Here is a 12,529-nt window from a genome sequence, read left to right as displayed (position 1 = left end):
CATGGAAAACTGGGATGACTCCATGCCATGATGTTCAGGATTTAGGTCTCATCTTGGGGTGTCAACATTGCAGCCAGTGGGCTGAGGGAAATTTTTTTTTTTGGTCATAGTACCCCCAAGAATTTAAAACTACTTTCACCCCTGTGTATAAATATATAAAATCAAGCTGTATACATACTTTTTGCTATGTGCTTTACGGCGTTAACCCTTTCTATTAAACTTTTGTTAGCTACAGTGATCTTGTGTCAGCGCGGCTCAGAGATGCTCCTCTGCAGACACATTAGAGTTTTTGTCAGAGGCGGAGCTCAGAGTTCCTGCACTATGCAGCCAATAGACTGTCTGAAAGCTGAATGCTGCTCTGGTGGAGCAAAGCTTCTCTGCAGGATGTTCCATTGAGCACTTGGAGCTACAGCTGACTGGCAAGTAAGATTGCACTTTTAAAGACTTTCAACTTTGCACTAAAGTGTTTTCTTTTAACCTCATAAAGGTAAACATTTCATATAGTTTACATGGATTGAGATGATTTTCATTTAAAGTGAAAACAGAAAATATGATTTATCTCTTAAAGTGTTGATTTTCATGTCCACAGTATATGAATGAGGTTTTGGTAAATTAACACATTTGCCAGGTTTCTTATCAAATGCATCATTTCACTGAAAAAATGTCATTTTTGGATCACTTCAGGTTTGTTCATGCTGGTCACTGAAACTAACATTTCATAAAGTTCCATGCATGGAAATGACACAAAATTTACTCATTTATTATTAGTCATCTCTAATACATCCTATATTAGAGATGACTGGAGAATATGACTGCAGTTAAAGGTGTGCTCCTTTTTGTCAGTGGACCAGTGTAATAATTAAAAAGCCATTTTGTTTCCTCTTTTTTAGCACTGTTAATACACCTAAAGTTACTGACTGAAGAGAGGCTCTGTGATGATTTTGGCTTTAATTAGTACAGCCTGTATTAGTAATGTCATGTATTCTTTACAGGCTATGCTAATCTATGCCAGAATCAGCAAAACATTGGATCACGAGGATAGAAAACTAACTGAAATATATTGTTGATGTTGTGTAGCTCTCTTGCTGTCTTTGTCATCAGATTCTGCATGTTTTACCTGCTTGGATCCAAAATCTTTTGGGTTAAACACTGGCCAAATCTGAATTAGTTTCACCTTTAAAGGTTCACTTGGAGACAAATTAGATGAATAATCAGTATAAGCATATTTAAAATCAATTAACAAAAGGCTCTCTAAGGTAATGTTTTCCTTCCTTCCTTTCGTCCTGATGCTGATACCATGCTTCAAGATTCCTTCAAATGTTTCCAAGAAACAAGAAAGGAAGTCCAGTTGTTTTCTATTTCAGCAGTCACTGCCACCTGAACAAGGCTCTCTGCAAATATTCAGCATAGTTCTGTCACTACTTGCTAAAAATATAAATATTTTATTCCAGTATCCTACGTGCTCTAGTTGCTGCCAAAGGTTTGAGCTTTTCATGCATAAATCTACTATCTGAGGCTCCTTCAATCATATGACCTTACTGTATATATTAAATATGTTTCTAGCCTGTTTAACCTTGAAAATATATCAAAATCATGGATCAATTCCAAGAAAACAATTAGAAATACCTGAAATCTTGCCATGCTGGACAAAAGTAAAACAAGAACTGTGACATTTTGGTTTCCTCTGCTGTTTCTGTGCTTTATGGGACTATGAGCCCAACAACTGCTTTGAAATGCCAACACCCAGATCATAGAAGACAACCAATATGTTTCCATGCATGTTCTCTTTTTACCAGCTGATGAACCAGCTGCCTTCAATGATGAAACTGACAGGTTACATTTAAGATCCAGTCCAAACCTTAACTGTCAACATTTAAACTAAATTTTGTCTTTTGTTGTGCTTTTGTTTTTGCAGATGGTCATTAACCACAATGAATCTGACTTCTGGGTCTGATCCAGCCCACTTCTTCCCTGATAACCCTTCTGGTATGAGATACCAATTTACACCTCAATCTAACAAAGAGTCACTAGTAGAAATGCACATTACTTTTAGTTTGTGCATATTTACTCTGCAGATTGAATTACGATATACTATTAAAATGTTTTATAACTTTACATTTTCAGGTGACTCTTTCCAGCAATGGTCCAGGTACTGGAATTTGCATAACATTAGTATTTTTTCAAGAAAAGGAGGAAACAATTCTGAGTCAGCAATTAACATGACCTTCCAGCTGCCTGAAGAGGAATTTGATCCACTGGGAGGTCACACTGTGTGGCAGGTTAAAAACTTTACTTTCAACTCTGTTTTTTGACACTTTTATTCAACATATTTTTCATAATAATGGTGTTATTCCTCATTAGTAAAGGGATCAATAAAATGAAATGAAAATAGATTATTTTAAATTGATATCTACAAATTTGGAATAATTCCATCATTCCTTTAAAAATAATACCAATATAACTTTGATTGAAGTTTCTTATTTTTACATAAATGACCCTTACAGAGAAACTACAAAGTCAAAAGAAAATTCTTATGTTTATCTGCAGAAAACATGTAAGGTTTGATTTGTTTCCAGTTAAACACGATGGCAGTGAGACACACTGTCACTGCTAACAGTTGTCTGAAACTCTGGGATTTTCCTTTTGTTATCTTTTTTTTATAAAACAAAATAGAAAAAAACTGGATTTTGTTTTTAATTAGAATTTATTGTTTGTAACTGTACACATGTACAATGAGACTAAAGTCAACTCCAAAAACAATGCAAACAAAGAAATACATATTTACAACTATATATATACACATATATATGGATGCGCATATACACACATAACTCTATGTAATTAGTGTGTGTGAGCTTCAGGGTGTTAATTGCTTTTGGGAAGAAGTTGGCTTTCAGTCTGTTTGTTTTTGATTTGATGCCTCTGTAGCGCCTCCCAGAGGGCAGCAGGTCAAACAGGTTGAAGCCAGGCTGGGGGCTTTCCTTGGTGATGACCTCAACTCTGCTGAGGCAACGGAAGGTCAGCCAACGTTACTCTGCAGCCTCACCTTGTTTGTACAGCTGCTGTTCCATATGCAGTATGTCAGCAGGCTCAACAGAAGGTCAACAGCAGCTTGGAGTTTAGTTGTACTTCCTGAGGACTCTGAGGAAGTGTAGCCACTTCTCAGTCTTCTTGATGACTGCTGTGAATGTTTGCAGTAAAGTGCAGAGATGAGGACCCCTGGAAACCTGAAGGTATGGATCCTCTCCACACTCGCTGTTAATGTAGAGAGGAGCTGGGTCAGCTACCTGAAATCCATGATGACCTCCTTGGTTTTCTTGGAGTGAGGTTGTTCTCTCAACAACTCTCTGCCAGCTTCAGGATTTCCTGTAGGCTGCCTCATCACCCTGTGAGATGAGTCCGACCACTGTGGTGTCATCAGCAAACCTGACGATGCAGTTGTTGTTGTGGACTGGACTGACGTCTTGGGCATGGAGGCAATAGAGGAGGGGGCACAGCACACAACCCTGAGGGGAGCCAAGTCTCAGTCTGGGGTTGGTTGGTGAGGAAGTCCTTTATCCACAGACATGTGAGAGGAAGACCGGTTCAGTGATGAGTCTGTCTGGGGTTATTGTGTTGAAGGCTGAACTGTAGTCAACAAAAAGCATCTGGACATAACTCTGCTGCTCCAGTTGCTGAGTGGCATCCTCTGTGGATCTCTTAGCATGATATGAACTGGTGAGGATCGTAGTGTTGGAGCCTATGGTCTGTGATGTGCTGGAGACCTAGTCTCTCAAAGCACTTCCTAATTACAGGAGTCAGGGCCATCGGGAGTGCACCTAAATCTGACTACTTATTACTTTATTTGGTTACATCTCCTCTTCATTCCCAGGTCATCATCATCGTCTTCCTCACCGGATCCCTTTCTTTCATCACTGTTGTTGGCAACATCCTGGTTTTAGTGTCCTTCAAGGTAAATAAGAGTCTGAAGACGGTTAACAACTACTACCTGCTCAGTCTGGCCTTTGCTGACCTGACTATCGGCACTTTGTCAATGAATCTCTATACTACCTACATCATCATGGGCCAGTGGGCTCTTGGGCCAGTGGTTTGTGACTTGTGGCTTGCAATAGACTATGTGGCCAGTAACGCCTCCGTCATGAACCTGCTCGTCATCAGCTTTGACAGGTAGTTGAAAGTATTTTAATTTACAATTTTCTTCTAAGTGACTGTATGGTTTTGTCTTTTGCATTTAAGAAAACTGAATATATTTACTCCTATGTAAATATGAATAATGTGACAGTTCTGCCATTATTGCTGCTTTGGGCAAGATTCTCTTGTCGTTCACAAACCAATAAAAATTCAGAAAATCAAAAGAGAAAGACGCACACACAAAAAAATGTCTAAATAACCAGTGGAGGCAGCAACGCTCCAGTTGCCTGTGACAAAAAAGCACCACTGGAACTCTGTGGTTTGTTTAGATCACACTGCAAAGAACAAACAAGTTACAGTCTCTGTTGTATTACTTTTTGTGTCTCCCCAGGTATTTTTCTGTGACCAGACCTTTGACCTATCGGACCAAACGAACAACCAAGCGAGCCATGACCATGATTGCATTAGCCTGGTCCATCTCTTTCATTCTCTGGGCCCCAGCCATACTGTTCTGGCAGTACATTGTGGGAGAGCGCACGGTCCAACCAAATGAGTGCTACATCCAGTTCTTGTCCGAGCCCATAATTACCTTCTGCACTGCTATTGCTGCATTCTACTTACCAGTGAGTATCATGGCCATTTTGTTTTGGAAGATCTACCAGGAGACAGAGAAGAGAGCTAAAGATATACAAGGTCTCAAGGGATCTGGGTCAAGCACCAACCCAAGCCAGGCTCAGAACCTGGACAACAGCAGTGGAAAAGATACAGTTGGCAGCCAGAGGATGTCATCAATCATGCTGCACCAGATCAGCTCCCAGAGTGTCAGCAGGAGTGAAATTTGTTTGCCTTCTCCAGCGAGAAACAGGAACAATAATTCCAGCTCACCAGGAGAGGAAAACCAAAAGTGCTGTAGAACGCTATGTTTTCAGTTCTCAGCCTTCTGGACTCGTTTTCCTGCATCCAACAGATCCTGCAACACAACAACAATTACAGTAGAGGAGACCGAGCGCAGCAGCGTTAACAGTGACATGGATGCTGCTTCAGAGGTGAACAAGAACAGCCAACATTATGAAAGCATCAAAGTTCAGAAAGGCTCAGATGGACTTACTCCCTCATCTCCTCTTGATCAGTCAGTTGCTAAAGCAACCAGAGATGCTGTGCTTGCCAAACGCTTTGCCACAAAAGCAAAAATAGAGATCAATAAGCGCAAGAATGAAAAAAAAGCAAATGAAAAAAAAGCAGCAAGAACTCTGAGTGCTATTCTGTTTGCATTCATAACCACATGGCTGCCGTACAACATCATGGTGTTGGTCAACACTTTCTGTCAGGATTGTATTCCAGAATCTCTGTGGGCTCTGGGGTACTGGCTGTGTTATGTTAACAGCACAGTGAACCCCATGTGCTACGCTCTGTGTAACAAGACCTTCCGGACAACCTTTAGGGATATATTAATATGCCAGTGGAATCAAAACAGGAACAAGCCCAATTTTAATCAAAGGCAGGCTGTTGGCTTCCGAAAGGAGCCTAGATAGATTGTAATACCAGATTGATCCATTAAGTGAAGATATTTTCTTTAGTTTAGGTGCGTCATAAAGAAACACTCACCTGTTTCTTTATTTACTACCTAAACTTGTTCAGTTTATGGGTTTTACAACATCGTGTTGGGAAGGATATGCTCGATGTATTGACTGTAACCCTGCATCAGAATCACAATTCCTTTATTATCATTGTACAAGAAAGCACAACATTTTAAAAATAATTCTTGAAGGCAGTGCAAATAAATAATAATATATGTGTTCAAATATCAGTGGGAAATGATACATTTTAAATATATATTTAGTGAATTATATTTGAACTTGACAGGATAGACCTTGCTTACAGTTGTATTCATAGTTTTTGTTTCATTTTTATAAATATATTAAGAGGATTTAGTAAAAATTATTTATATATTTGACAATATTGTGGAGGTTTTAAGATGGACAGTGATTTTACACTCAGTAATCATATAAAATCCAGAGTCTAGTTTTTATTATTTACAGAAAATAGCAAAGATCAAATTTATTCTGTCAAATAAACAGTAATCCATGCCTTCATTTCATCACGACTGGATTACTGTAATTCCCTCCACCTGGAGTCAGCCAGTCCTCACATGTCTGCAGCTGGGGCAAAATGCTGCCGCCCGTCTTTCAACAGGAACCTGTGACAAAGAGCACACACCCTAACCCTGGTCCAGGCTTCTCAACACTGGCTGCCCGTGTATCAGAGTTAATTTTAAATTCCTTTTGTTTGTTTTTAAGATTTTAAAAAGTAACAACCTTTCCTAATTTACCTTAAACAAGATGATTTAGGACAGAATGACCTACAGGAGATGACATCACATATCAGAGGACTGATGAAGAGAATGAGATTTGAAAGAAGAGGATCCTGGTCTGAGCATCCTCACCAGGTGAATCAGGGCAGAATGACTGAAGAGAGCTGGCTGCACCTCAGAGAGCTTTAGAAAACAGAACCAGAGCTGCTTCATCATCTGTTATCAGGTTTTCCTCAGTATTCATGGACTTCAGACTGTTGGTGTGTATGATGTGTGAGTTGAGTGTGTGTGACAGAGCTGTGCTGGATCTATCATCCCTAAGATATCGTGAATATCAGTAGAGTCACACTTGTACTGAAATGTAGTAATTTCTTTATTTAAAAATCAATTTGAAATTTTTTTAAACTTCTAAAAAAAATTAAGTCATTATACAGTTTTTTCTCAGTTACTTATAATGGGACCATTTCTTATTGACTTTTGCTATTTACCAGTTATTCCTAATTAAGCAATGCAATAATTTAATATTTTGTCAAGTTATAACTTTAACAGTGAAAACATTTTCTTACAGTTACAGGAAATGACATCAGATTTGTTTCATGCTGCTTCATATTAAGGCAATGTTCACAAGCTGCCAACCAGCAGCTCAGAAGGTGTGGTTTTTGGTTTCATGTTTCACCAGATGAGTTGCTTGTAGACGCTGTAATGTGTGTGATCAGATCAGAGCTTTGCTGTGATTAAAGATTTCTTAGGTTCATGATCTTGCTTTATTTGTACTCATGCTTATCTGTTATCTACATTAACTGTGTAAATTCTGACATCCAAACAAACAGCTGCATAAAAGTCACAATAAGTCAATAAGGGATGATTTATTGATCTTTGAGGACCAACATCTAGAGGAACAGAAAGTAACTGATCTGATATCAAATATTACACACAACAATAAATTACTTTAATTGCTGTAGTTCCATCTTACTTTTGTCATTTACAGATTAGTGTTCCTGTTTACAGTGATCCAAGTAGTTCTATATTTTGCTTATAATGAGTCAGTATTTTTTGTAATGTGCTAAAACAGAGTTCAGTAAGTTTTTAGGTTTTCAGAAGGTTAATTTGTTTTTCTTCAGATTTTGACTGTATTGTCACTCATTTCTGTTTTCAGCCCCCTTGATGAGTATTAAGGTCTGTATTTTCCCCCTAAAATGATATAAGCAGCTCAGGTGTGCACCACCATTCACTTGATCCAGTTATGGTTTGTTAAAACTCAGCTAATATCATTTTAGGTATAACCTTGCTGGTGCTAAAATACAGGATTTCTTCGTCCAACAGAGTAACTTCTGATAGAAATGGTAAATGTATTTCTGGAACTCTACTGGTAAAAAACTAGATACTGATAAAAACTGGTTTTCTAAAATGTTCCAAAAGACATACGGGTGGTGCTGTAGGAGCCTTTCCTCTTGACGAGTTCTGTCAGAGTTGCAAAGTTTAAAACAATCAAAAATATAAATTATTCCTCTAAAACTCGGTAAGGTCTTTGCTTGAAAACAAGTGAGAAAGTAGTCAATTAAACTATTTTAAAGGCTCTTAAAAACAACAACAAAGAAATACTTAATGTCACCAATCTCAAACATGAATAGCAAGTCTTGATCTTGAAGGAAAAATCTGATAAAAACAAAAAAAAAACAATGGGCAAAGATCTGATCAACTCAGTGTGAATGTCTTTCATTGTGTGTATTCAAACACAGAAATGGTCAAACAAAAATATTGACAATGAAGGACAGGATTCATAAGATAGAAAGTTTGTTGAAACATTCACATGCAGATTTACAGCAGACCAAACGATGTTTCTTCTGTCCACCTTCTTTAAGTCACATGACTTAAAGAACAGATATAGTCATAGTACTTCTTATATATAAAACACGAATAAGCACAAAATACACATATCTGATAGAAAAAAAACTAGTTCACTAGGATAAAGTGGAATGCTGCACATTTCTACAAGAAGAATTTCATGTGAAAATCAAACAGGATTAACTGAAAATAAAGTATTACCACTTTAGGGATATATGAAAATATTTTAGGCAACAAACAAACCTGAACAAAATAAATCAAGTTAATCAGTGACAAGAATGCGTGAATGAAATATGATTGGACACAAGGTTAGAAAGAAGAAAACCTGATATTGATCCTAGGTTCATTTAGATCAGAAGTCCTTTACAATTGAACAAGCCATTTCTGTCAGCCAAATAAAACTAATCTAGAGCCATTAGAAAAAAGACAACTTATAGTTTTAGATAAATATCTACTCCAGAAAATTTAGTGTTATTAAATTAACACTGTAAACAATTTTCAAGTCCTATTGAGATTAGATAAAAATACTTCATATTTCAAAACATCAAGACTGGATCATTGTCTCATGGAATAAAACAGTGTAAACAAACATCATACCAGATATATATGCCTTCAAGTATCCACCAACCACAGTGAATGTGATTTTTACAGGCATTCATTTGAACACATGCTTCTCAAAAACCTTCCAACGTAGTGTCAAAAGAAATCAACAGAAATGCTCATAAACAGGATCCACCTGGGTTAATCACAAGACACAGTCAGGATCCTGATCCTGTAATCATATCCAGGCACAAATACTGATCAAGCCTCCCACTTCCAATAGGGTGAAGAGGTTGTGTTCAGCTAATGGCTTGACCTATGATTGAGCTGAAGGTTCAGCTGATGACTAAGCGGGAGTGATCTTAACATGGATGAAGAGAGAGGCAGGAGAGAGGCTGGAGCCATCCAGCTTCAGCAGGCGCACATGGCGATAACCTGCAGACAAGAGACACAGTCAAGATACAGTTAGGCTCACAACCTGGGAACCCTTAGCATGTCTATGCTTCAAGCCTCCATTTTAAAGTACACTATATTGACAAAATTATTTGCTCACCCATCCAAATTATTAGAATCAGATGTTCCAATCACTTTCATGGCCACAGGTGTATAAAATGAAGCACCTTGGCATACAGACTGTTTTACAAACATTTGTGAAAGAATAGCTCCCTCTCAGAAGCTCTGAATTCCAGTGTGTAACTGTGACAGGGTGCTCCTCCATGGGTTTCCATGGTGGAGCAGCTGCATCCATGTCATACATCACCAAGTGCAATACAAAGTGTTGTATGCAGTGGTAAAGTTTGGAGCTCTTCCAACATGACTGTGAACCTGAGCACAAAGTAAGGTCCATAAAGACATGGATGGTGTTGATGAACTTGACTGGACTGCAGAGAGTCCTGACCTCAACCCTATAGAACACCTGTGGGATGAATCAGAGCGGAGAGAATCAGACTCTGATGGATGAGAAGTCAGGCCTTCTCGTCCAACATCACTATGTGACCTCACAAATGTGCTTCTGGAAGAATGGTCAAAAATCCCCTTAAACACACTCCTTGAGAACAGCCTTCACAGAAGAGATGAAGTTGTTCTAGCTGCATAGGTGAACAAACGTCATATTGAACTCTATGGTCACATCCCTTTTCCTAATGGAAAGGGATGTGACCTTGTGAGTCAAGGCAGATGAGCAAATAGGTTTGGCAAAATATTGTACATGTGCACACATACACACGCACCTGTGCGAAGACTAGTGAAAGGTAGTGTAAACTGCCCCAAGAAGTCGTTACTAGAGGTATAGTCATGATCCTCCACTACGAAGCGGACCAGAGCCAGGTCAGGTACGTGAACGGTGAAGTTAAACGTACAGTCCCAGCGTGGGTTGAAGCCTAAAACCAACAATAGTCAGTCAAACATGTAGCGTGTTCCTGCAGTTGGACACTCTCATTCACTGTTGGTACCATTGTTGTCCACATGATGAGTTTTCTTCTTAATGTTGTCAATGGGAACTCCATGGATCTCCACCCACACCTGAGGGTCCACTATGGAGCTGGGTTTGTCCCACTCAGGTTTAGGTAGCTGCTGAGCTGAAATAACCTTCAGCACCAAAACAACAGAGAAGATACAAATGAAGAATGGAAGTGGTCATCTAGACTTCATTACTTTTAAAATCATTTTATATTTATTACATCAGAAAACTCCTCTGAATTACAAGTGTCCTAGCCAATATAAATATTTGCAATGATGGTAAAAAGAAAGTGCTAGAGCTTTATGAATGAGGACAGAAAAAAATGATCTAGTCAGGTTCTGCATCCGAAATGGAAAATCTGAGTAGAAAAATAAAGTACAGAACAGAAAGCTGCTGCATTTAAATAAACTGATCATCAGCAGAATAAAGCTTACAGTTCTATTTTTACATATGTTCATGAAATAATAATGTTCCACCTTACCCGAACAGTGAGCAGCAGGGGTCTGTGGCCTGGACCACCTCCAACATTCTCTGGGTTGAAGGAGGCGCTGGGCTGTCTCATGAAGGGGGGCTTTAGGACAAATCCACAAAGACCATTCTGCAAAAACCGGCCTTGATTTAGATCCATCGGCTCACCGGACGTCTGGAAATTTAGAGCAACTAGAGGACACATTGCAGCAGTATCAAGAGTTGTCCACTAGGGGGTGAGCTGTGAGAGAACATGCTTATTGAGGAACACATTCATTACTCTGCTAGATCAGATTAATGTGTGGCTGAACTACCAGGCATTTTTCCAATGGGCTGGTGCATTTCTTTACATCACAGAGAGAGAGAAAGAAAAAGTGGGAGAGAAAGTAAGAGAGAGAGAAAGAGAGACAGAGAAAGAGAGAGAGAGACAGAGAGAGAGAAAGAGAGAGAGAGGCAGAGAGAGAGAGAGAGAGAGAAAGAGAGAGAGAGACAGAAAATTTAGCACGTCAATCCCCACTCTGTCCGTTACTGTTGTTGTGTCCTTGGGAAGCCACTTCCCCCGCCATGCCTGCTGCATAACGGTCCAGCATAACGGTCAGAGGACTACCATCAGTGTGTGAATGGGTGGGTGGAATGACTGAATATAGTGTGAAGCGCATTGGGATCTATGAACTCTATCAAGTTCGGGGACCACTTGATAGAGTTCAAGTGTTATCAATCAATCAGTTATCAGTATGTGACCTCACAAATGCGCTTCTGGAAGAATGGTCCAAAATAACCCTTAAACATATTCCTAAACCATGTGAACAGCCTTCCCAGAAGAGATTAAGCTGTTCTAGCTGCAAAGGTGGAACCCCGTGGATTAGGAAAGGGATGTCACTTGTGCGTGCGAGGACTATCTTCCTGGTTTTAGTGAGAACAGCAGCAGCAGCGTTCTAGATCAGCTGCAGCTGTTTGATGGCTTTGTTAGACAGACCTGTGAAGACACTGTTGCAGTGTCTTCACTGGACCATTATACAGCAGTAATTTAATGCGACTAAAGATAAACGCATGGATGAGTTTCTCTAGATCTCACTGAGACATCAGTCCTCTAATCCTGGAGATGTTCTTCAGGTGATAGAAGGCCAACTTTGTGACTGTCTTTATATGGCTCTGAAGGTTCAAGTCAGAGTCCATCATTAATTATAGATCTACAACTCTAGATCTATAACTCTAGATTGTTCCTCGTTAGGTCCAAAGATAATAACTTCAGTTTTGTTTCTGTTCAGCTGCAGAAAGTTTTGGAACATTTATCTCTTTTAAGCATCTGTTCAGTGACTGGAGGTGTTCAGAGTCACCTGGCAACATGGTAATGTAGAGCTGTGTATCGACAGGAAATAAAAACAGTCAAATTGAATAAAAACAGACTGGTAGAACAATTTCACACTGATTTTGACCTAGAAGCTATTGAAGAGAAATACTAAATGTAAACAAAAAAATAGGTAACAAAAATTAAAAATTAGGGGCGTGCTGTGGTGGTGCAGGAGTTAAGCACAACCCACATATGGAGGCCCTAGTCTTCGATGCAGCTGTTGCAGGTTCGATTCCCAGCCTTGGTGGCCCTTGCTGCATGTCTTCCCCCCTCTCTCATTACCCACTTTCCTGTCAATTAACTATCAAATAAAGGCCACTACAGCCAAAAAAATCTTTAATAAAAAAAAAAATACCATAGTTAAAATGGAATAAAAATACATGTGCTTCATATATACAGTTTAGTACAACAATTACACACTGAT

The 12,529-nt window shown here is 39.1% G+C and overlaps 2 protein-coding genes across 2 annotated transcripts in view; one reads left to right on the top strand and one right to left on the bottom strand.

Moving 5' to 3' along the window:
* The first annotated feature begins 351 nt into the window (after positions 1-351).
* LOC106960991 (muscarinic acetylcholine receptor M1-like) lies at positions 352-8,041 on the top strand. Its single transcript, XM_015054425.1, has 5 exons — positions 352-423; positions 1,916-1,986; positions 2,125-2,279; positions 3,872-4,167; positions 4,523-8,041. The coding sequence occupies exons 2-5, from the start codon at positions 1,932-1,934 to the stop codon at positions 5,661-5,663; spliced, it is 1,647 nt and encodes a 548-aa protein (XP_014909911.1). The 5' UTR covers positions 352-423; positions 1,916-1,931; the 3' UTR covers positions 5,664-8,041.
* The window catches only part of LOC106960990 (1-phosphatidylinositol 4,5-bisphosphate phosphodiesterase delta-3-A-like), a 46,131-nt gene continuing 40,891 nt past the window's right edge, over positions 7,290-12,529 (bottom strand). The window contains exons 12-15 of the mRNA XM_015054424.1: positions 10,768-10,946; positions 10,279-10,414; positions 10,057-10,206; positions 7,290-9,262 (exon numbers count right to left, since the gene is read on the bottom strand). Of these exons, the coding sequence (XP_014909910.1) occupies positions 9,174-9,262; positions 10,057-10,206; positions 10,279-10,414; positions 10,768-10,946 (554 nt within the window). The 3' untranslated portion in view covers positions 7,290-9,173. The remainder of the gene's footprint in view (positions 9,263-10,056; positions 10,207-10,278; positions 10,415-10,767; positions 10,947-12,529) is intronic.

Source organism: Poecilia latipinna, unplaced genomic scaffold (genome assembly GCF_001443285.1).
Source record: "Poecilia latipinna isolate Pla-1442-1.1 unplaced genomic scaffold, P_latipinna-1.0 Scaffold1251, whole genome shotgun sequence".
NCBI lineage: Eukaryota > Metazoa > Chordata > Actinopteri > Cyprinodontiformes > Poeciliidae > Poecilia > Poecilia latipinna.
The sequence above is the reverse complement of the archived record's forward strand: the minus strand, read 5'-3'. Positions and strand labels throughout refer to the sequence as shown.